The sequence below is a fragment of the Convolutriloba macropyga genome, unplaced genomic scaffold (assembly GCF_964194025.1).
Source record: "Convolutriloba macropyga unplaced genomic scaffold, txConMacr16.3 SCAFFOLD_858, whole genome shotgun sequence".
NCBI classification, from domain to species: Eukaryota; Metazoa; Xenacoelomorpha; order Acoela; family Convolutidae; genus Convolutriloba; species Convolutriloba macropyga.
The window spans coordinates 1-26,556 of NW_027453404.1; the positions used below are offsets into that span (position 1 = coordinate 1).

A 26,556-nucleotide genomic window follows, 5' to 3' on the forward strand; every position below is an offset into this window, starting at 1 on the left:
TTTGCACAAACACACTCACACGCACACACCACACACACACACACCACACACACAAACACATGCGCACAAAACACACACACATACACACACGCACACACACACATACCGCACAAACACACCACACACACAAACACATGCGCACACACACACACATACGCACACACACACACACATGAGCACACACACACGCTCACGCGGACTCACACACACACACCACACACACACACATACACACACACACGAACACACCAACACACACCACACAAACACATGCGCAAACACACACACACACACACACGCACACATACACACACATGCACACACACACACATACACACACACACACACACACACACACACACACACGAACACACACCACACACAAACACATGCGCAAACACACACACACACACGCACACATACACACACATGCGCGCACACACACACATGAGCACACACACACATGCGCACACACACACCACACACACACACACACACACACACACACACACGCGCACACATACACACACACATGCGCACACACACACACACATGAGCACACACACACATGTAGACACACACACCACACACACACACACGAACACACACCACACACACACAAAAACACATGCGCAAACACACACACACACACACGCACACATACACACACACATGCGCTCACACACACACACACACATGAGCACACACACGCACAGTGAAAATGGGTAATCTAACCTATGCGGTAAAATACGGCCCGACCACGGATAGACCTTCGTTACACTAGTTGATGTAAAAACTGCGGTATATTTGTCCGCTTACGAAATAGAAGTCTTTCCCATTATAGCCCCCCCATGAAATTATAGCCCCCCTCACTATGGTATAGTAGTAGTAGTAGTAGTAGTAGTAGTAGTAGTAGTAGTAGTAGTAGTAGTAGTAGTAGTAGTAGTAGTAGTAGTAGTAGTAGTAGTAGTAGTAGTAGTAGTAGTAGTAGTAGTAGTAGTAGTAGTAGTAGTAGTAGTAGTAGTAGTAGTAGTAGTAGTAGTAGTAGTAGTAGTAGTAGTAGTAGTAGTAGTAGTAGTAGTAGTAGTAGTAGTAGTAGTAGTAGTAGTAGTAGTAGTAGTAGTAGTAGTAGTAGTAGTAGTAGTAGTAGTAGTAGTAGTAGTAGTAGTAGTAGTAGTAGTAGTAGTAGTAGTAGTAGTAGTAGTAGTAGTAGTAGTAGTAGTAGTAGTAGTAGTAGTAGTAGTAGTAGTAGTAGTAGTAGTAGTAGTAGTAGTAGTAGTAGTAGTAGTAGTAGTAGTAGTAGTAGTAGTAGTAGTAGTAGTAGTAGTAGTAGTAGTAGTAGTAGTAGTAGTAGTAGTAGTAGTAGTAGTAGTAGTAGTAGTAGTAGTAGTAGTAGTAGTAGTAGTAGTAGTAGTAGTAGTAGTAGTAGTAGTAGTAGTAGTAGTAGTAGTAGTAGTAGTAGTAGTAGTAGTAGTAGTAGTAGTAGTAGTAGTAGTAGTAGTAGTAGTAGTAGTAGTAGTAGTAGTAGTAGTAGTAGTAGTAGTAGTAGTAGTAGTAGTAGTAGTAGTAGTAGTAGTAGTAGTAGTAGTAGTAGTAGTAGTAGTAGTAGTAGTAGTAGTAGTAGTAGTAGTAGTAGTAGTAGTAGTAGTAGTAGTAGTAGTAGTAGTAGTAGTAGTAGTAGTAGTAGTAGTAGTAGTAGTAGTAGTAGTAGTAGTAGTAGTAGTAGTAGTAGTAGTAGTAGTAGTAGTAGTAGTAGTAGTAGTAGTAGTAGTAGTAGTAGTAGTAGTAGTAGTAGTGGGGGACAAAATCCAACCTCACCTCCACGTGGTGTCCCCAGGGGGTAGGTCATGTGCTGCGGATCTACGCTCACATGGTCGAGCTAACGAGGCTCTGGTCTTCTAGTTTGTGGCGCAACTAGTCGTATCTCAGCCTTCAAACACCAAAGCAATGAGTACAATCAACCATGGCCCCGAGTCCCGGGTAAGGGGTGCTAAAAATCTCCCGAGGAACCAACTCAGAATTGCAACTTTAAACGTCAGAACACTGACCCAAGCCGGATCTCTAGAGGCTTTGAAAATGGATCTGGCGCGATACAAGTTGGATATTCTGGGAGTGCAGGAGACGAGATTGCAGGAGCAAGAAATTGATCTCGGAGACCACAAGCTCTACCTGTCTGACTCGTGGTTGTCTGGTGTAAAGTCGAGACAAGGAGGAGTGGGCGTTGCTGTAAAGAAGTCATTGATAAACAGCATCGTAGAACAAGTGGCTCTAAGTGAACGTATTTGCTACGTCAAGTTCGCGGCTCAGAGGAGAGCCAATCTAGCTGTTGTTGTCTGCTACGCACCTACGAATGAAGCTAGTCTCCAAGAGAAGGATTTGTTTTGGAGTCAACTTTCAGACCTAGTTTCCAGTTTCAAACATAGGGAGCGTATTTGTGTCATCGGTGACCTCAATGCAGAGCCTGGACACCAGTTGAATGACACCATGAGCTGCAGAGGCCCGTTTGGAATGGGTGAAGAAAATGAAAACTCTGAAAAGTTGTTATCATTTTGCACTTCACACAAATTGCTCGTAGGTGGTACATGGTTCCAGCATCGACAAGTGCATCGGTACACCTTCAACCCTCCCGATCCGAGTTGTCGAAAAAAGATGCTGGATCACATTCTGTTTGCAGAGAGATACAGAGGATGTCTGACGAATGTGAGGTCCAGAAGAGGGAAAACCACAATTACCGATCACGAACTGGTCATTGCGGAAGTATCTATGAAACTTTTGTCTAAAAAGTCATGCTTCACGCCCAGAATCAGTTCTGCAAAGCTGCAAGATGAAACAACGCGTGACTTATTCACGCAGGAGGTCAAGTTACATCTTGATAAGAGCGGCGATTTCGAGAATACAGAGCAGTCTTGGGACAATTTTCAAAAAGCCCTGAACCAAGCAGCAGTGAAATGCCTCCTTCCGGACAAGCGAGTGAACAAACCTTGGATTTCTCCAGATTCTCTGGAACTTATCCGGAAACGAGCCGATCTACAGTTAAAGAAACACAGCAGCGCGGAGGTGCTGTTAGAGTTCACAAACTGCTGTAAGGAAGTCAGAAAAGCTCTACGTGCAGACAAACGGGCATGGCTTGAACGCAAAGGCCAAGAAGTGCAGAGCTTCGCGGACAGAGGCAACTTAAAGGAGGTTTTTGGGGCATCACAGCAGATTTGCCGAAACTGGAGGCCCCAGTTGACCAAATTAGTTTCAAGCACTGGCGTCAACTTACGGACGAAAGAGGAACGACTTGAACGCTGGACGGAACATTTTAGTCAACTCCTGAATCCCTCAACATTCAGTTGCAGTACGAGATTGGATCCCGAAGAAGCAGCTGAAAGCTTGCCGATTGACCTGAGCCCAATTCGATTTGAAGAAGTGCTTGAAGCTGTCCGCAGGTTGAAGAATGGCAAGGCAAGTGGACCCGATAACATTTCCTGTGAGATGTTGAAAGCACACAAGGGTATTGTCGAGTGGCTCTGGGACATCATAGATAAATGTTGGTCGACAGAAGTTCTGCCCGATGACTGGAAGGTAGCAGAAATTGTCCCATTATACAAGAGTAAAGGAAAGAGGTCAGAGTGTTCGAACCACCGAGGGATCTCTCTATTGTCAGTACCAGGCAAAGTGTTCGCTTCCGTTACTCTCAATCGATGCAAAGATTCAGTGGATCGCGTCTTAAGGGAAGAGCAGTGTGGCTTCAGAAAAAGCAGAGGATGCGCCGATCAACTCTTTGCCCTGCGTCAAATAATAGAGAAATCAATGGCGTTTCAATTGGATATTAGCTTTTGTTTCATAGACTTTCGAGCGGCATTCGATTCTGTCGATCGTGAGCAGATGTACCAGATAATGAAACACTATGGTCTGCCGCAAAAAGTGATAAACATCATAAGAAACAGCTATGATGGATTCAAATGTCGAGTCAAAGCCGAAGGTGAGAAGGGACGCTTATTTGATGTCAGAACAGGCGTTAGGCAGGGTGATGTGTGGTCCCCAATCCTATTCGGCCTTGTCATCAACTACATTTTAGCTAACTCGGTGCATGGAGGATTAGACATTGGGAGATTGGTGGCTGACTTAGATTTTGCTGATGATGTTGCTCTCGTGGGGGTCTCAGACAGTGAGGTGCAAGAAAACCTACATCGAATCGAGGCCCTAGCGGAAGCCGCTGGTCTGAAGATTAATGTGGCCAAAACAAAGAATATGGGCGTAAAATGCGACAACCCAAATGTTGTTGCAGTGCCTAGTATCCAACAGAACGTGGAGATACTCACTGGAACACATAAAGGCAAACTAGGACTCCTGGCAGAGACATCTAGCCAGTCACGACTAACCATCGGCACGGAGGTGCTGCTGGGAACGAAAAAGAAAGCGGGCTGGTTCGAAACACAAGATGGCCGGAAGCTCAGATTGAAAAGCTTAGCGGAGGCTAAGCCAGCGTTGGTAGCTTCACAACAACAATCTGCAGTAGCGGATTTAGAGTCGCTAGAAAATGAGAGTGGGTCAGCGGTGGCTGATCAAGAGTCTTTAAGATGTCAGAACTGTCAGCGGCAATTCAGTACAGTTACCGGACGCAAAGTGCACCAAACAAGATTCTGCAAAGCCGGTTCGTCAAAGAATGTCGTCGACAAGTCAAAGTTCGAGCAACTAGAGGCGAGCCTCACCTGTGACAAGTGTGAAAGGAAGTTCAAAACAGTCAATGGCCGAAAAGTTCACCAATCGAGATACTGTGGCAAACCTAAAGCAGCTGCCACACGCGTGTTTTCCTGCAAAGTACAAGATGTTATCGGAAACGAGTTTGAAAACATAGAAGCGTTCAAGTATCTCGGATCATATGTCAGCCTCAAGCATGGAGACCTCCAGGAAGTCAATTGCAAACTTGCAGAAGGTAGACAACGGTTTGCTAACTTCCAAAATCTCTGGAAGAGCAAGCAGCTCAGCGTGCACCTCAAGTGCAATTTGTACAAAGCACTCGTTTTATCAGCCGTGCTGTACAGCTCAGAGACTTGGACTCTTTCGAAATTAATGGAGAGAAAACTTGAGAGTTTCCACTGTGGTTGTCTTCGGAGAATTCTACGTGTGTCATATCTGGAGAAAGCAACGAACGATGAAATTATGTCAAGATCGCGAATGCCCCAACTATCCACGATGATCATGCTCAAACGGATAAAATGGTACGGTCACATCCAGAGAATGGAACCAGGAAGATTAGCCCGCAGTGCCTTCGATTGGGACCCGCCCGATCAATACGCCCATGCCAGACGCGCTCCTGGGGGGCAACGGAAAACGTGGATGAGTCAAATCGAAGGAGACTGTGTACGAAACAAAGTATCGTTCACCAGATTGCAGGAGAAAGCAGCAACCGGGTCAAAGAATGCCTTCAACAATTTCGTCGTACAGCACTTCACAGAATAACCAAACAAATAACTCTTCTTGTTTTGTTTGTATTTGTATTTGTATTTGTTGCCAACCGTGCCTTTATTTCATATTTGGAATTAAAGTGTTGAAACAGTAGTAGTAGTAGAAGAAGAGTCAATTCCAAAACAGGAGTGAAGAGATCATTTAGTCCAGGCATCAAGAGAAATTAAGAGCCCCCTATAATTATCATGATTGGGGGGGCTATAATTAAGAGCGCCCTATAATTACCATGACACCTATAATTACCCATATAATTACCATGACACCTATAATTACCATGATATGGGGGGTTATAGGTTGCATGCCCAGCTTTGTGAGCATGTAACCTATAGCCCCCCTCCCCCCAATCATGGTATATAAATAGGGGGCTATAATGGGAAAGAGCCCGAAATAGTGTTTTAATTTGGTCAATCACAGCTTTTGAATAAGTTCAGTTGTCGGTTAAATTTCTCATTTTTTGGTTGTCGGCTAAACTATTTATTATAAACTATTTATTATTTAATAAACTAACATTTTCCTCATATTGCACGCTCTGCTCAGGCTCGTCAACCTCGTGCGTTGATTGCTGAACTTCCTGTTGATACGCAAGAGCAGCGGATGCACCCTGAGGTACTATAGACATTTGTCGAGATTCTAACTATTTGGATCTGAATTATCAATTGTTTTGCTGTATGGCATCATACCTTTCCCTGTTAACACTCTGTCATTTTTGAACGAAGACTGCTTTTCCCGGGGGAAAAGTGTCCGTGTCAGCCGACGGCTAATCCAACGAAGGTCACAGGTACGGTATCCTTGGGTGAAATCAGTGGTTTAAAAATTTCCCAAATTTCAAATAGGGGGGAAACTGGGTTGGGGGGGGGGGGGGGTGTCGCGCGATACGGGGGGGGTGCTTTTACTGGTTTTATTACTATTGGAAGTCCAAGTCAGTTATTCGCTATTTAATTCGTAAATCTCTTTCCTGTATTCGCTCGACCCCCCCCCCGTATTCCCTCGACAACCCCTCCCCTTTCAATAAAACACCAGCAGTAAACCAGTATTGAGCAGCCCCTCCCCCCCCTTCAATTGAGCAGCCCCTTTCAATTGAGCAGCCCCTTTCAATTGAGCAGCCCCCCCCCACCGTAGCTTCTTTTCCACATCTGTTCTTAGGAAGCATTCTGTCACGAAAAGACGCACTATATAATATGTTTCAGAATCGCACCCTCCTGAATCGGCCATACCCCTTGCAAGTGTTGAGTTGCGGGCATCAACTACCCGAATGCAGGGATCTTCGGGTAGTTGATGCCCGCAACCCAACACACAACTTGCGGGCATCAACTACCCGAAGACGCCCGCAACTCAACATCTTCGCGTAGTTGATGCCCGCAACCCCCCCCCCCGTATTTACTGTAGTACGGCCTTAAATGCTAAAATACTAGCACTAAAATACTAGTACTATGCTAAAATAGCCCCCCCCCCGTATTTACTGGTTTACTGCTGCTGTTTTACTGGTTTTATAACTATGGTATTCAAGTTTAACTCAATAAATGCTATTTTCATGCTCAAAATTGATGTCTCCCAAAAATTCAAAATTTTTTTCGAAATTTTCAAAATTTTTTCTGATATTTCTATGAACATTATGAAAAAGGAAAATCATACTAAACAGACAAAACTCATAAAAAATTTGATTCTGCGTTTTGTCTGAACATAATGCAAGATAATTTTACCTTTAGGTTACTATGATTCAGTACTGACTTAAGAACCTACTATGGGAATCTAATGAATCAGTACTGAAAGTCTATGACACTTGGGTCCGGGTCTATAAACTTTTCATTTTCCGATTCAATGCTGATTAATGCACCTTTTTCTCTGTTTCTTAAACAATTTTTTATAACCATACATCTTGGCAGACTAAATACAGATTACGAACACAACGATTAACCCTTACGAAGTCTGATTTAAAAAATGGCGATTGATCTAGCAAACTCAACGTGGGCAACAATTATCAAATTCAGAACAAAATAATTAAATTCGATTCATAATATATTTCGGACAGTCGTTTCTGTTCATTTAAAGTTTTCTTGTGTTAGAAATAAAAAAAACACAAAACTTAGTTTTTAACTGGAATTTACCTGGTTCAACAGTTTTGAGATTCAATATTTCCAAGGTTTTAGTTTCTTAAAATTTCACATCAGAAGAAATATTTCGTGAAAAAATAAATGATAATTCTTTTGTTTTATTAACTCATTGTTTTTTGTTTATGATTTCTAAAAGCATGGTTGAAATGTTTTGCAATTTTTAAATTTTTGAACACAAATTGGGGAATGCGGATTGGTTAAAAGATTTCAAAGCTGCACGGTTTTGCAGTAAAGTAAAGAAATCATTTCCTCCCCTAAATGTTTTTATAGTTTTTTTCGTTCAATTTCTAAAAACTCATTATGTTCCTTTTAAAATAACGTTCTCTTTTCAACCGACTGCCCGACTACTAATACATACCTAAATATCAATTGTTTTCTGAAGGATTTGTTGGTCCAAAAATGATCTCTTCTTGGATTTTGTTGTTTCTACGGGTTTCTTACCGAAGATTTTTTAATATAAACTATATAAAACCTAAATCTATTTATATATATAGCAGACTTTTGTTCCAATTAGATCAATTTGTTTTGGCGCTGGCTAGATATAGGGAGCCATATGTTTAGCAATTTATTGTTCAGGTACTTTCAACATTGACGTATTTGCCAAAAAGAGCTGTCAAGGGCACCGTTGTGGGTTTGAAAAATTTGAAGGGTTTGAATTGGAGGGTTCATTTTTCATTTTTAGTCTCTCATGCTGTTGTGGAGCTTTATAAAGCTTTCAGTTTCTGCATCAGCGTACGTTTGGAGGCACTGATCACTGTTTTAATTCATGTAAAATGATCATTTGTTCAGTTCGTTCGTGTGCTTTATAAACATTTTTTTTCTTTGAAAGCAATAAGTCATCTAATGTTTGGCTTATTCGAAAATTGAAACGCTACACTCGAACACTGGTTATTTTCGCAAAATTTATTTATTAGAAAGTAAATAATGCAATTTGAGTATTTAATTTTTTTCGATACATTTTTCAATAAATACCTCTGATCCCTGGCTTACTTCTGTGATGTGTTCAATTGTGCTATACTATACAGTGATTACTGTAACTAAGTGGTTGCTTCTAATACAATATCTCACCATCCACATCCATTCTTACCCTAAAAGTAACTGTGGGACCATTGCAAGATCTTTTCCTGGGGCGGGAGGTTGATTTTGGGATGAACTTCGAAGATGGAAATGTCGCAGTAGCTTCGAAAACTAGTGGAAAAGTGCCAATATCTTCTGATTGGTAGCTTACAAATCTTTGTATCATAGAATGACTACGAACATTACGTGTATTAATGAAAATTTGTTATTTAACAGTTCTGCCGCATGATGACGAGTTAGTCTTGTGGTTGACATCGAGGGCGGGGCCCTACATTGAGAAGTTCGTCATGACTTATAACAAGTCACAGAGTGAAATAGTTCAGAGCGAATGTGAAATAAAGTCGGATGAGGCGCTAGACGATAAATTATGCCCACTCAGGCCGGATGCCGCATTCAATACTGAGGAGTTTGACGGTAATCTTTCACACACAACACACACACACACACACACACACACACACACACACACACACACACACACACACATGCACACACACACACACACACACACACACACACACACACACACACATGCACACACACACACAGACAAAGAACCAATTTTTTTGTCTTTTTATACTGAATATTTGTCAACTAATGTGTTTACATAGAAGATATTCATGGACCGCGATCTTTCCACAGTTCAAAACACTGCCTGTCCAAAACTCAATATCGATCTTAACAGACAGTTTATGTAATTTCGAGAGAAAATTTTCTCATGCTGCAATCGGAAAAAAAAAACAAAAGAAACAAAGCTTAAGCTAAAGTCTGGACATGACCGCACGAAAGTCTGGCGAACGCACGAAAGTCTGGACATAGGCAACTTCCGTCTGGGACGGTCTGGACATAGGTACTTTCCGTCTGGGACGGTCTGGTCATACATGCTTCCGTCTGGCACCTCAGCCTGGGTTATGTCTAAATTTAGAAGTGTACCTCTTGAGGAGGATGCAGAACGGCCTTATAAACGATGCTAATAAATCGACCGATATCAAATTACAATTTAAACGTCTGAGCCCCAGTCTTTTATTGGATTTTTTTAAATCAAAGACTTGATACCATTTTTCAAGTTTAATCGTCTTTGTTTTGAGCGCTTCTCTCAATCGGCCAGGTCTGATAGTTTTGGATCCAAGCTTACCAGTATGACGTCCTCGACCCAAGACAGGTATGGACCAGACAAACATCGGTCGCGGACAGAGCTCATAACTTAGACAGTTTTTTTGTTCACGCTGCTCCGTCTGGCCGGTTCAGGTCTCTTCGGTCTGACCCATACCTCAATTGAGTCTTTTTGGTCTGGCCGATACCCCGTTGTCCGTCTGTTCTGTCTGGCCCGTACCTGAATTGGGTATGTTTAATTTGGCCCACACCCGGTCTTTTGTCTGTTTGGTCTAGCCCAAAAACAGTAGTCAGTCTGTTTGGTTTGGCTCATACCCAATCGCCGATCTGTTCAAATTGGCCCATACCCAAAATTCGGACTGGTCTAAACCAATATTCTGGTTCAATCCCAAAAAAAATTAGTCTGTTGACCTCATTGGAGAGCTAATATTAATAAAACCAGCAGCAAATCAAATATTTGAACCGACCAAAACCCAAAAACCCAGCTGAAACCTGTAGCCTCTGCGAAAAATAATTGAGACCAGGAGATGACCAATTGTGTAAGTGACAGCCGATCTTTACCATTTAGCAAGATAAATGGAAATGATTAACATACGCTGATTATCGATTACTGAATACTCTAATGTTCTTCAACTGGACGATTTTTTGGTTAAAAAACAGTCAAAACTGTATAAGTTGGGCCTAAAAACTTTTGGGGCTAAAAATTGAAACGCACAAATAATCACTCTCTCAAATTAATTCTACGTTTTTAATTTGGTCTGGCACAGGGTATCCAAAGTCTGTTCAGTCTGACGCAGGGTCGGCCTTGGGCCTGTTTGGTCTGGCCCAGCACTTAATTCTGTTCAGTATGAACTAGGGTGGGTCATGGGTCTGCCCCGTCTGGCCCAGAGTCAGCTTTGGCTCTGTTTAGTCTGGCTCAGGTCATGGGTCTGTTCGGACTGGTCCAAAGTTGGTCTTGGGTCCGCACCCCAAAAAAATCTAAAAATTTTGTTGTAAAGTTCCATGATGAGATCAAAACCAGCCTTGATTTCGCTACGTGTCTGCCAAAACACTTATTTGTTCAAATGGTTGCGGAATAGCCTAATTTCTAAACAAATTCTTTCAGCACATCAAAATAAATAATGCATTTTGTATAACTACAGATTTTAAGTTTGCGAGAAACTGGCAAAATTAAAACTCCGGAAGACTCTTAAAGCCAGAGGAAGTAAAACCAACTCCCTTTTTAAGCCTACAAAAGACATTTCCGCAGTTTTTAGGTGTCTATTTTCAGCAAATTCAAAGAAAATAAGCTAAAAAGCATATTTGGTCCCATTTTGACGAAAAAACTGATTTTTGAAAAATTTAGCATAAATTCTGGCCAAAAAACTCGCATTTAACAATGCAGCAACCCTACTTCATCTTTGAAGACAATACCAAAAACACTAGTGTTAACAATTTTAATTTTAACATACACTTTTTAACATACGAGCTTTCTAATGATACCACTCACAACTCTCTTCATTGATTATATCGATAGGCCAAAATTGACTGAACAAAAAAACCATTTGGTTTTATAGTTCCTCCCCCACTAAAATGGGTCGGAACAAATATAGCTGAGTATTTGACTATTTAGAGATGCACTTCCTGACCTACTACGAACTGACTTACTGGGTGGAGAGCAGTGGGGTGGAGTCTATCAAACGGAGCCTCATTTTCAATACAAAAACTCGAGATGTTACCAGGTAAGAGACACAATTATTTGTTGTCTGCTTTGATGATATACGATTTACCTCTCAACCACCGTGCAAGCTACAGTTTTAATAAAAGCAAGTTTTTGTTGCTTTTCTTCAAACCAAAGAAATTATTGATTATTGGACATCAAAAGTTCTTGAGAAAAACGATACTTGATCGAAATTTTGGTGCGAAAAACAAATTTTTATATAATTTTACACCAAGTTTCATTGAAATGAATAGAATTTTAATTCATAAGAATTCATATTGAAAAAGTTGATAAATTAAATTGTGATTTTTTTCCTCTTTGAAATTGAGAATTTTTCAGAGGACCTAAAGGAAATAACAAAAAATAAGGGCAATCCAAGATCCAAAATGATCAAGACTAACTTTTATAGAGAATCCTTGCAATATCTTGGGTAGGTATTGTTCTACTCTCGCAAAATACAATATTACAAAAAATTTACAAGCTCACTGAAGTTGTGCTCAGCTGGTGAGCTCAGCAATCTTATAAAGCGGAAAAACTTTTAAATCTGCAATTTCAGATCCAACGACGTTTACTGGAAAAATCAACCATTGTAGATGATCCATACCAATCAAAGTGCGAAAAAATTGAGCCCAAATCGGTGAAAAATAAAGATGATTTAGCCAAATTAAACTGATAGAGCAAACAAATTGCGAGGGTTTATATCTTTAGTACAAACTATACAAGAGTAGGGAAGTTTTGAGTAAAATTTATGACTTTTACGACTTTTATGATTTTCATAGCATCTGTTTTGCTCCTTTAGTTTTTTACGTAACCATTTATGGGGTCCTTTTTATCATCTCTATTCCTTCAAGCCCTCAAAAGCTAACCTCGTAATCTTCACCCCTATATCATTTAATCTCCACATTCTTTTACCCCGGTTTCAAGACTCCTACCATAGGAGATAATTAGGTCTAAATCAGTTCAAATTGGTCCCCTTACTAGAAATTAAGAACAGGGTAAAAGGAAAGAGGAGGTTAATACCGCATTTTCACGCATGATTCATTTCATTTCAATTTTTTTTTCGTTGAAAAAGTTATTATTGATTGTCAGGAAACTGAAACTAAACGTCAAATTACTAAATACAAAATTACAATCATTAGCTAACTTGCAATCTCATCTAGCAAGCAATAGAGCAATTAAATAATAATTGAATAACAAACTCAACTTAAGAATTAATTTTTAAATTTTGCATCCTCAGATCAGAATTATAGCTGCCAAATTTTTGTTGACCATTTCATCAAAATAAACAAATGTGGGCACCAGAAGATCATGAAAATTTTTTAAGAGAATTAAAAAGCATTCCACTGCCTGGATTTGCCCAACATATGAAGGTTAAAAGCATTTACACAAACAGGTGGCGCAATTACTTTACTAGACGACGAAACTTCTAACATTTTTTTTGGAAAATAGGCCACTCGAAACATAATTGAAAAAAAATCAAGGAAATGAGTGAAAGTTTAACGCCTGCAGCACCGGTAGCCTGCGCAATGCTACGGTAAGCTACCTTTTCTGGACCCTATAGGTTTTCCCGTCAAAACCCAATTCAATGCAAATATCTCAGCGACTAAAAAAAAGCAAACAGTGCCAATGTCTGAAACATTGGAAAGGCATTTGATGATCCTGATAGGTTTATGAATTTTTTAGAGCTTGATAGCAGCAAAGATAATCGGGAGAGAATTTCGGCTCCTGCAAATGAAAAATTAGAGGAAATAAAGAAATCGGCCGAAGTAATTGTTGAAAAGTTCTTCAAGCAGACCAAAGCATTTAAAAACTTTTGTTCTTGAGATTAAAGAAAAGGTCTGTTTGCATTTTAAATCATTTAAAATCAAATGTCGGTTGTTGAGCCGTCCTCCCATGCCCCCAAAAATTTCAATATCGACACAGAGGGAAACAGCCCAGGGAATAAAACAGCCCAAACATAAAATTCATTTTAAGGGTTAGTGCTATGGAATAAAAGTTTTTTTGAGAGGTCTCTGCCTCAGAATATAGGAACTTTTGTCAAATTTGAATAAATACAATGCCATATCATTATTAAATTTGTTAAATGCTTTCACTGGATAAAAAACTACAATAAAAAGTATCAAAGGTTAAATGGAAGTGTCGAGAACCTAATGGAGATTGGCATGAGCAAAACCAATATTTGTTTTTCGAGTCTTCTATCAGTTTGTTATCATTTATCTTTTATTTTTGTGTGTTGTTGTGGTAAATTCAAGTTGAAATCCATCTCATTTATTTTGATGTGGATCACTTTATGCGTCCTCGCCGAGTTACGCCGTAGCCTCATATCGCGACTCTTTAGGGAATTCTATCTCGGGTAGTATACTTACAGTGAAATCCTTAATAGGCAACACAGTTTTGCAACAATTGGTTATAAATCTTACACCGTATAGCTGTTGAAAAATATCAATATCTTTACTAAATTTTTGAGCTTACTAAATTTTCGGGTAATCGCGCGACAATGAAGGTTTTAATTTTATTCAGATAGATTGACTGGGAAAGTACCGGTTTAGCCGTTCTCTAAGTGAGGACACTTTTAATTTCTTGACCAACTTTCTTCGAAGTGCAGGATAAAAGTGCTCCTGATTGATCATAAGTTCAGACTTAAAAATTTTCTCGTCATTATTTGTTGACCTCCAACAAACGTCAGCTGTTTACCGTCACCCTCTTGAAATTCAATCTCCTTGTGTCATTTTATTTTTTTGAACTTTAGTTTCGCTAGTTCATCATCTAGCTGAAATGGAATAAATTTTCGGTGTTAAGCTAAATTTAGAGCACGAACTTGTGGAGTTAGACAAAAATGATGATAACATTGCAGATTTGTGGAGAGCTCAACGCCTGGAGAAATCTTTGAACAAAACTGGAGATAAAAACAAAGCTTTCTGCCCTTTTTGACAGAACACACTTTCATTGTGTACTATGAAACAATTTACGTCATTTGTTTTCCATATACAGTGAACTACAAACAAAATTGCTAAGATTTCATTCTTGTGTCAGTCAGATTGAAAAAGAGTTTTTAAAAGAAAATACGATGTTCAAAATTACGGGTCTGACTGAGCATTCTAATATCCTACACAGCTTCCGAAAAATTTGGTAGTCACTCTGGTTCCTTATGTGCAATTAAAATAACAAAAAAGGTCTCCAAATAATTACCTTTTCGTACTAATTCTGTCCATTTATTCTTGCTCTAATTTCTCCATTCAAAAATCTTTTCTAAATTCTTTTACGTTTTGTTTCTGCGTTCTAAAAACACTCTTTGCATTGTGTGTGTTACATACATAGTCTCGAGTGTTCCTTCTCCAATTGATACTAAAGTTAACTGATTCTATTTGAAATTAGAAATATGAACAAATCAATACAAATTCTCTACTTATTCAAGACATCCCGGAAGGCCAATTTAGGATAGCAATTTTCGGGTTTTGTGTCCTTCGTGTTCTTTTTTTCGATGCTCATTGTTTTTTATTAAAAAAGGCTCAATACTCAAGAGATTTAGGTCTTTTTGGTTAGAACTTCGAATTAGACAAGAACTCATTAAAGCAGAAAAAGAAGATGCCTCAGTTTTGGCTTATTTGAACTTCCAACATATTTAATAGAAAAAAAACCATTTTAATAAAATTTTTGAAAGACGATTCCGCTTTTTGTTATAAAAGTGTAGAACGGCAGCATTTAACATTTTTACGTAAGAAACAGTTGAGATAAAGTACATACAGCGGAAACTAGCTTTCATCAATTATTAAACACAGGAAATTTTGTAATTTTAATAAAAGATAACATTAATCCTAGGCTGTTCAACTAAAGAGAGAGTTCTGTTTTTTGAATTAAAAAAAATTTATTTTGTTTAACTTAGGGAGACACAAAAAAAACAGTTTTACAAGAAGAAAGTGTTTGTTTCAGAATAGCAGAAGCGGCAGCGCTATTTTTAAACTTTCAAATATTTCATGACATGATTGACAAAATTGTTTCCTTTTCAAAAAGGTTTAGTTACTGTTGCAGTGCAACTTGCTTAGAAATGCTTTATTTCACTTGCTTAGAAATGCTTTATTATAACGCTTTATGCTTAAGAATCTCAAGCTCGAAAAGACCAAGTGAATGTGACAATGTCGTTTGAAATTATGAATATTTGGTTTCAGCACGTGGTTAATTATCATTGTGTTCCTCATCTTGCTCGGAATGCATTGAAGGGCATTGTATAAAAGGTCATTGTAAATCGTAACATACCGGCCTCCTTGAACTGGTTCAACTTTACTAATGTATCAATGAAACTGGCTTTTAAGTTTTGTGGCTAATTGTGTTAAACAGTATTTCTCAACAACCCATCAAAAGTTTATTAATACTCATTAAAATCAATCAGTTCTTGATTGCCACTTTTCTACAGTTGTAATTTACATTTCCTTGCTTTCATTCCTGGTCTGTATCCTCTGTTGTTCATTCTTCATCTGTGTCATATTCCATGTCAGATCTTAATAACGGCATGTCAATATCGTTTTTCATCAACAAGACAAGCTTGTTGACTGGTCGTATAAATAGTCCAGATGATGTCTTGAATTCAACAACTCGAACTATTTTATCGTTTCCATCAAAGACCTTTGTTATTCGTCCCATTGGCCACAGAGGGGGTGGTGTGTTTTCTTCCTTGATTATTACTACATCATTGATGTCGATATTTGTTTGTCCCTTTTGCCATTTTTTCCGTTGTTGTAACTTAGACAAATATTCTGTTGACCACTTCTTCCAAAAGTCTCCGATAAGATGGTCCATCCTCTTCTTCTGTCGTGTCAAGGTAATTGTTTCTTTTCCTGTTGTTTTTGGTTCAGGCAATGCTGTGATTGGTCGTCCTAATAAAAAGTGTCCATGTGTAAGTGCTAAGGCATCATTGGGATCATTTGAAACGGAGGTAATAGGCCTTGAAATTAAGATTGCTTCAAATTGTGTCAACAGTGTTGTGAAGTCTTCAAAAAACAGTTTTGTTCTTCCAATGCTGCGGTACATGTGGCGTTTCAAGGATTTGACAGCGGCCTCCCATAGTCCTCCAAAATTTGGTTTTCTCGGCGGAATAGTAACCCAAGTTATATTGTTCTCCTTGCCGAATGTTGATATCAAATCTTTAAACTCGTGAGTAGCTAAGGCTTGTCGAAACTCCAACTCTCCCTTTGTCCCAATGAAAGTTGTTGAGTTGTCGCTGTATATTTTGTCAGGAATACTTCGACGAGATACAAATCTTTTAATGGCTGCAAATCAGTCATCCTTGGGCAGAAATATAACTGACTCTATGTGAACTGCCTTCGTACTGAAGCAAATGAAAATTGCAACGTATGTTTTCAAAAGCGTTCGAGTTCCATTTTAGTTTCAACGGACCACAATAGTCGAGTCCGCAGTGACTGAACGCAAATGACGGCACTACTCGTTCTCGAAGTAGATCTCCCATCTGAGGCTGTAACAATTTGGCATCAAATCGGATACATGGCTTGCATCTGTATAAGACACCCTTCATTACAGAAAGCCCTCCAGGTATCCAATTAGTTCGTCGAAGCGTGTATAACGTCAGTTGAGGTCTTCCGTGATGATTTTTCTCGTGTGTTTCTTGAATACGCATTTCAGTGATTGGTGATTTTCTTGGAATAAGAACTCGAAATTTTCGGTCTATTGTGTAAGGTGAATTGGCTAGGCGTCCTTCAACTCAAATCACCTTATTTTCTTCATCAAAAAATGGTGAAAGACTGTTGAGACTGCCGCTTCTAGGAAATGTTTGTCTTTTGTGTCTCCCCTTAGTGGCTACTCCATAGGCGTTAACAAAACATTTTCTTTCTCTGGTTTCATCTTCGTTGAATTGATGTACTGTTTCGCTAGAAGTGTCTGTATTCCCGGTAGACACGATATACAACTGATCCCCCGGGGCCCCCGACCCAACCTATACCATGGCTGAAATCATCCTTCGAGACCCCGACATCATCTACGCTGACAAGACATACTGGTTCACCGGCCCTACCTATAACTAAGGAATTCGTAGTAGAAAATGAGCTCGCATTTTCACCTGCGCCCCAGGCGCTGAAAAGACTACCTGAGCCCCCAGCACTACTTGTACCTAAGAAATTGGCAGTAGAAACTGAGCTCGCATTTTCAACTACGCTCCCGGTGCTGACAAGACTACCTGGGCCCCCGGCCCTACCTGTACCTAAAGAATTGGCAGTAGAAACTGAGCTCGCATTTGCAACTGTGCCCCCAGTGCTGACAAGACTACCGGGGCCCCTGGCCCTACCTGTACCTAAAAAATTGGTAGTAGAAACTGAACTCGCATTTTCACCTGCGCCCCCGGCGTTGACAAGACTACTTGGGCCCCCCGCCCTACCTAAACGTTGAGGAGCATTGATAAGTAAAGAGATCCCCGTGCTCTTACCTGTCCTGGTGTTGATGTAAGCATCTGGGCTCCCGGCCCTACCTATACCACCATCCCCCTCTGGTCCAGTGAAATTGTTACGTTGCTGAACGTCTTTTTGTGTTTCATCTCTGCTGCTGTTGCTTGCATCTTCAGTGGGCTGATTCCTGATGATCTTGTATTCATGAAGAAAGTTTCTCTGTATGAAGCTATACAGTTGAAGTCTTCCTTCGTAGAAATTTTTCCCTTGTAAGGAGACGTAGACTCATTACTATCAGTCTCTTCGTTTGGCGTTGAAGAGCACGCTTTTATGCTTTTCGACATTTTTGTTGTCCGCTGTTTCACTTTTGAAGATTGAATTCTACTCTTGATAATGCTGATGAACCGTTGGACATACGTAAAAATCCTTGTAACCTTATGTATTGACGAATGCCGATTTATCATCAATAAAATTGCGTTATCTTCTTTTGATGAAATCATTGTCACGTTTTCAGATTGCACCTTTACTTCTTTTTCGGTCTCTTTTCCTGTAGGTGACAAATATTCAGGTGAAGTCCAGGCGTTTTCAGGTTGCCGCAACCACTCTGGTCCATTCCACCAAAGCTTATGATTCAACAAAGCAGCTGCTGATAATCCTCTTGAAGCACAATCCGCTGGATTGTCTTCTGTTGGAACATATTTCCAACTACTAGCTGGAATAATTTCTTGTATTTTTGCTACTCGGTTGGCGACAAATTTTTCCTTTTCCTCGGATAATCTTGTAGCCAGGCAATTGTAACCGTAGAATCTGACCACACAAAAACTTTTGAATTTGGAAACCGTTCGTCGCTAATAGCATTTGTCACTGCCTCGACAAGCTTAGCTCCTAGCAGGGGAGCACAAATTTCCAACCTTGGCACACAAACTGATTTAATTGGTGCAACTCTTGTCTTTGCTGTAAGCATTTTTGTTTCAATGAAATTGTCTGTCTCCTGTCTGATGAAAACGACAGCAGCATATGCTGTAGTCGAGGCGTCGCAAAAGACGTGCAACTGCAAATCTGATTTCTTGGCTGGCTTGAGAACCTTCCGTTGAAGACTAATTTTTTCAAGATCCTTCAGTTGTGCTCGAAGTCGCAGGCACTGCTGTAGAATTGGGTCCGATAAAGATTGATCCCAGCTAAGCTTGTCCATCCACAACAGTTGAACAAAGGATTTATATTGAATAGTCTTTGGTGATAGCCATCCGAGGGTGATAGCCATATTGGATAGCTTAAGAATCTCAAGCTCGAAAAGACCAAGTGAATGTGATAATATCGTTTGAAATTATGAATATTTGGTTTAAGCACGTGGTTAATTATTATTGCTTTTCAAAAAGGTTTAGTTACTGTTGCAGTGCAACATTAATTGAATCACTTGCTTAGAAATGCTTTATTATAACGCTTTATGCTTAAGAATCTCAAGCTCGAAAAGACCAAGTGAATGTGACAATATCGTTTGAAATTATGAATATTTGGTTTCAGCACGTGGTTAATTATCATTGTGTTCCTCATCTTGCTCGGATTGCATTGAAGGTCATTGTATCAAAGGTCATTGAAAATCGTAACAGTTACCTATTATGCAATGATGCAATGGTACTTTTGGTGATTTACTTCTATAACCGAAAAAAGTATTTTCAAATGATAAACTTTTTCGAAAAACAAATTGCATGAACTCAAGCTGAAAGTTGTCAACTTCAGTCTACATAACAATATCGATCACCAATTTTTTTTTAAGGCAACTCTCGTTGTGATTACAACAATTGTATAGAGTGTCGATAAAGTGGTTTTTTTAGAGCCCAGTGATTATTACGAAAATTTAGAACTTTGCGTAGGAATTCTAGCCAGCGTTTGCTATAGCGAGAAAATAGTAGCGGAAAACGATATTCTAATCAGCTTCAGTGTGGCATACGTTATGCAACTATTTTGATCGTAATAAGAGTTGATTAAAAACGTCATCACACGGTTTTTAGTGCCGTCTCGATATTCGTCAACAAATCTATTGACTTCTCGGATCCATTCCGTTTTGCCCCCTCCCAGTGTTTTTACACCCCCAGTCACAAATTATATGTTGTTATATAGCACGTTACAGCAAGTAAAAAATAGCACGTACGCCTGGGGGTGTAAAAAGATATAAACTCACTAGGCTGGGAGGGGGGGGCAAACAGAATAGATCCGACTTCTCGATGGCTTTGTATGCTTCTCCTTGGTAATAACGTGTGATAAGGTTCATAATTGCATAACTAGAGACACGCTTTTGTAAGTTCCTGCACGATTAGTTTCTGCAGGCGTTCTCCATGGGTGACAACTAACACTGCAGCTGACACACGATCCTACCACTACACTTATGACTACCACCCCAAACAGCCTCTGGATTTTATGTGGTGCCAGAAACCATCAAATGCTGCCTCCTTCAAATACACTGGCTGTGATGAAGTGAACGACGTTAACAACACACTTTGCTTCTATGATGAAACTTGTTACAGCAGCTACTGCAAATTCTACGGAGTGATCGAGTTTGATGCGGCTCTGTTAGTAGATAAAAGAAGGTTGATTAAGATCAAAGATCTCGAGAGAGGTTTTTAGAACTACTCCAACTCCTAGTCCTTCCCACTTGACGAGAAACGCGGGCATCTTATAGTTTGTTTTTAATGCAGAGAAACAATGCCGAATGAAGACTTTATCGGAGAAATGACGGTGTTTTTTGTTATCAGAGTTCTTTTCAATTTTGCTAATTATATGAGCTAGCCCAGGTTGAGGTCCCAGACGATCGTTGATATTTCCAGACCCAGATCGACGCATGAAATTTACATAGTCTGGGACCTCAACCTGAGAGGAAGACCAAATTTTTTTGGCAATGTCATAAGGGGTTCTACCTCTTTTCACCCCGATTCATTTAAACCCGCATATTTTAAAACCACATCAATTAACCCTTCTATCATTTAAGCCCTCTATCAATTCACCCCTATATCATTTCAGCCCTCTGTCATTTCATCCCGCCAATTAGCAGTCGACATTAAAGGCATGTTTTGTCATAATAAAGTGGATAAATTAATCCCACGTTCAGTTGTGATAGTTTCATATCAAGTCCCACGGGCCGCTGAGGCATGGCCAAATGTTTATATTACTAATTTAATAATCTTAACTTTATAGAAAGATCAAAATCTATCAAAATGATAGAGGGGTTAAAGGATAGAGGGGTTAAATGATGAAGGGGTGAATGATATGGGGCTAAATGAAAGGGGGTTAAATGAATAGAGGTGAAAAGGCAGGACACCGCCGTAAGGTGGTGAATAAGAAATAAATCAAAAAGAGTCAGAGTCCCCCAAACGTTCCGTATTCTCCAATTTCTCGTCAAATTGCTTCAAAATTGGTTTTCACAAAAAAAAACTAAACTCAACAATCGGGGGAGCAACATTTTCTATCAGTGAAAAGATATTTTGAAAAGAGAGAGGTTCTTTAAAGGTCAAAAATTTGGGAATTTTTAAACTAAGGTAAACAAAAAATTAAAAAAATTAAGTTATCTTTCTCAAATTCTATTTGGATCAAGCCACAGACTAATTGAAAAAAATAAAAGTAACAGTAGCCAAAGTCTCCCAAATTTTCTCGCATATTATAAATTTCCAGGCGAACGGTTTATTAGCTAGTTCTTTACAAATATTGCAAAACCCAATGGTCGCGTGATTTAATTCAGTTATCGTTGACAATCCGTTCCACAAATATGCCGCTAGCACAAAAAAATGAGTCAACTAACTGGTACAAAAAAACTGAAAAATCTTTTGAAAAAACATCGAGCTTGCTTGATTTTATTTTCACAAAAAATTGCTTCTCATGGCTGTCTTAATTTACAAACACAATTTAAGAGATGCAAAAAATCTCACCTTTTGATTTGTTGTAATTTGTGCAACGAAAAACGGAAAAAAACTTTTATTTGGAAAGAGAATAAGGTAGTTTGCGGATAAAAAATTTTGAGGAAACATTTTTTTGTTTCATTTGCTTAATTGTAATATCTGATGTGATCGATATTCAAAACTTGATTTAAGCAATCTCTCAGGCTAGAAATTTTGTAAAACTACATATTTTGAAATGTCTATAAACAAATTCGGTTTTTCTCAAAATTTTTTTGCTCCAAAAGATGTTTTTTTCTTATCCAGCCTACAAATTTATGAAATTATGATGCTCACTGTATGAGAAATGGTCATCACTGTTCTAATGCAGTTTAATCAAATTTGAAGTCAAATGTGAGTTAGAAGTCCATGGCTGATAATCCGGAATTGAAAAATAGAAAAACGAAAATTATAAAATTCTTGCTTAATTTGTTTTAAAAGTTTTGATAATTACCTCCTACCAAAACTGCATACTACTTTTGTGCAGCTACCTGAGAGCATTGTTTTGTTTGCTGTTCTTACATTGGTTATTAAAAAACTTCTTTTGGAATTTGCAAAAAGTGCATTTTTATCCTAGATTTAACCTTAATTAGTTACATATCTTCCAAACTCTTTACGAGTAAGAAGATTGGATCCATTTAATGGGCAACATTTTTTCATAGCTTGGCTTTTAACGCTTTTTTCTTGCTGAAATATCTCATAACACAAAAAGTTATGGCGCAGTCAAACCATTCAGTGGCTCGTTCTGAGTGCATCAGCTATATTTTTATTTTTGTTATTCCAGTACACCATCAGCTTCTTAAACGTTAATAATTTGCCTTTCCTGTATTCTACAACAAAAGATTTGAATTATTTTGTTGCGCCGTTTTATATGGCCTGTTTACATATTTTTTTAAAAATTTGTGGTTGATGAGTAGACAAATTTAGAGTAGTAATTTCAATGACGTTGAAATATGAAATAGAAAGTAGTTTCAGAGCGCAAAAGATTTTGCAATCTGCTTTAAAACTTGATTGGGGAATTGATTTTGGTCCAATTGTTTGTTACTGAGGGAAAAAGTTTTGTCTATTGCGCTATCTCTGCAAATGGACTCATATTTCCAATGATTTTTCAGAAAGAAGGTTATTCATCTTTATACATGTATTCTAATGGTTTTCAGATGCAGTTTTGGGTATGTCTGAATAAAAAGGCAATATATTTTTCTGATTTTACTAATATCTTGTTTCAAAAAATAAGTATGAATTGTTGAGTTATTTCCATATCTGCAGTTCTTCCCAATGAGGAATAAATAACAGAAAAAGACGTTTTTTGTTATATGTGATAAACTACTTGTTCTAAAACAATTTTTTTGAATTTTGAGTTTTCTTCTAATTTTTGTTTTTTTTTCGTTCACTTGGCACCTCTCCTCGTCAGTTACACGTCTAAATGGCGTTAACTGAATCTATTTAATATAGACCATTAATTTTTTTTGATCTGTTGATTTGACACCATTTGTATTTTTTAAATTATTTTGAACTTTTGGGTTCTACCGCTATTTGTAGTTCTTTTTTTCTACTGTAGTCTCGCTTATGCCATGTCTCAATGTCTGATCAGCCTTCCTATGCTACGAAATATATTGCATTTGAAATTTTAAAATGCAGCTGCAGTTTTTATTGACTTGGGACCACTTTTTGAAATTTAGCTCAATTTCGAATTTTGCCTTCAGTTTAGACAACTTTTGTCCCCTCGCCTCTCGGTGCAAATGTCAAATGTTCTACGCTATATCAACGTTGAGCTTTTCGAAATTTTTAGGACGTCAATTATTGAATTTGTGGTATTAATAAATTAGTTGGCGCTATTTTATTAAAAAAAAACTATTCCATTTTATCAGATTTCTTAATAGTTTTGCTAATATTTTTGCAACTTTGTTTTCAATTGGTTTTTACGTGGAATTAAAACTAGCAATTTTTTGCTCGTTTGGTGCTTTCTATGGATCCGAAGAGTGAATGGTTATACTTTTATTGGTCTGAATTGTTTTTACTATTACTTGTGATATTTTTAACACCACTCGTTATCATTAAATAAGCACTTTTCGGTTTTAAATGAGCATTTTATTTTCTTAATTCCTTCATTGCATTTCCTTTTATAACTTTATTTACTTGATTTTGAACTGTTTTTTTCTTTTATACATGAGCTGCTGGATTCTATCTTAGTTTAGTTAATTTTCGCTATTATAATTTGGGACCTTTCCGTTTTTTTTATTCCTTATTTTACCTTTCTTTCGTTTTACAAATGTCACAGCGCGTTAGGTATTCGATGTACCTCGCTTAGTGTTTCAACATAATGAAATTTATAATTCGTTCAGTAAATTTAGGCAAATATTTTTAAAATAAAAAAAAACGAAATAAAACGAAACAAATAAAATTGAATCTAATGAAACTGCAGTTCAATTTTGAACAGTTTTTGACACATTGTTCTCCTTATGTTTTTATTTCGCACCCAACTTCGTTCAGTCAACGGCGGCTGTTTTCCGGCATTCTACCAGCTATGTTTATTCAGGTGTAAATAGACTAGATTCACCTAATGTAAATTGTGCATATATGGTTCTTACAACTCGACGGTTGTAATGACAGATAATTTATGTCTTGAGGAACAAGAAAAAACGAGAACATTGGTTGCACCAACAGTAATAGCCGAGAGGTAAGGTGTGTGGTTCACACGCCAATGATTGAGAGTTCAATGCCCCTGCCTCCGTGAAGCTGTCTGTGTGAGGATGAGCTCTTACTTAACCATAGCTTCAGGTTGACCATAGCCTGACCAATGTTGGCTGCAATGATGGTACCACGTGAATGTTTCAGACGCAAAAAAAGAGCAATGCTGCTCATGAAAAGATCAGTCTGAAATGTGGGGAATAATACGAAAAGGGGCAGCTGAAAACAGGCTACTGTAGGCCTAATGCTGTTCCGCTGCGATTACGCAGAAACCACAATTATTAAATTATTATTATTAATGTGTGTCCCCTCTCGTTACGAAATAAGGGCCGATTGTAAATTCTTGTGTGATACTTTACCGCACATGCTTGAAATTTGTAAATCATATGCATATTCCCGAAATCTTCAGGAGGGGCTGAGGCGGAAATGATCCCAGGAATCGTTTCACTTTTTTGGAGCGTTTCCGTGAATGACAGCCCGTATCTTCCCCTTCCCCTCACATTACAGATAGAAAGTGCTATTATCTAACACACTGTTGTAGTATAGCACATTCTCTTGTAAATAATTTGAGTTTTTCCCCATTATAACCCCGCCCCCGTTAAATATAGCCCCTCATTATGGTATTTCAACACTAATTTGGAGGGAGTTGGGCTATAGATATGTGCTAATTTATGTAATTGTTGCCTGCTATAAAAAAAACACATAATTCGTCGTGAATCAAGCGACATAGATCCTATTTTCACTCAGAAGAGAAATAATATCATTCAAATAACAAATTGCGTTAAGAAATTCAGAGCAGTTGAAAAATTCGTAGGCAAATTTCAGAGCAGGGTGAAAATATTTGACGATTCTGTTTAAATCATTATGTAAAAGTATTACAGTCTCATTTGGAGATTTCAATCAATATGCACCCACTAAGAAGGGGGACAGAGAAGATCTAATTTCACTGTTTTAGGAACAGAAGTGTACAGAATTTTGAAATTATTGGGGCTGAAAATTCGAGATGGATTTCCTATTCGGCCTTCTGTTACACTTACATTGACTTTGGAGTCAACCCTACGTCACGTCTTTCTAGTAAGCCAAATCTAAAAACACTTCTCCAAAAAACATTCTACTAGAAAGTGCATTCTCCACATAGAAAGTGTGAAATCTCGAGAGCACGTTTGTTATATAACTTACAGGAAGAAACTTCAATTTTCAACAATCATTGTTCCTAAAAAAATGCAGATAATTTGTTGGAAGTTGTAGCTGTCTATACATTCATTGGATACATAAGCTTATCGAGAAAAGAGTTCAAAAGGGTTTTTGGATCTATTATGTTTCAGCCCACCAGCGGTTTTCATGACCCCACAAATTATTTGTTGTTCATACACAATGCTATCAAAATTTGCGCCAAGACGTTAAAAAAGTTGTGAAATTTAGAAGCTTGAAGAGAAATTCCATTCCAATTTTCTCCACTTAAACAGAAAAGATAGTTAAACTGCTTAGTTCTTGCACTGTTTACCAAGTTGTTATGCTACGAGATGTAGGATATTCATGGATTAAACACAAAAACAACTCAAACTGAAATCATGATCCAGTGCACAGTGCGCATACAAAAGTTACCTAAAAAGGACAGTTTCGAGGCCACAAAATCTGGCGGAAGACCCCCAACAGTGTCATAAACATATGTGTCTTTCCGGCAGAATGTTTCTTTACAGTTGAAACTAGAGTGCGCATCTGTAGTGACGGAATTGTTTGAGTTTTTCGAAGAAACTGTGTGAGATTTCTTAGAAAAAAACGAACAAAATTGAGGAGTTCGGAAGAGCGATCACTTACTTTTTGGGTGCAACACAATCGGAGGGAACATAATTGCTAGTTGTCTGAACTAGCTAAAAGCTGTCTGTTATTGGAAAGTTGTAAATCATTGCGAAGAAAAATGCGTTTTCATGATATTATTTTTCAACAAAATAATGCTCCTGCGCATTAATTGAAAATGATTGGCAATTTTCCCAAGAAAAGGAGTGGAAAGTTCTGGAAAGGCCTGCGCACAGTACGGATCTGACTCTTATTCTTGAAAATGTATGGTTGATTTTGAAGCAGCGATTACAAAAACAATTTTT

General features: G+C 38.4%; 1 protein-coding gene across 1 annotated transcript; it reads left to right on the top strand.

Annotated features, from left to right (window-relative positions):
• Positions 1-6,641: 6,641 nt before the first annotated feature.
• On the top strand, positions 6,642-25,572 carry LOC142358262 (uncharacterized; the record flags this gene model as incomplete). Its single annotated transcript, XM_075409697.1, has 5 exons — positions 6,642-6,722; positions 8,859-9,056; positions 11,368-11,476; positions 20,168-20,410; positions 25,410-25,572. Coding segments are annotated over 5 exons (794 nt in total), but the record flags the coding sequence as incomplete, so codon positions are not given.
• Positions 25,573-26,556: the final 984 nt, after the last annotated feature.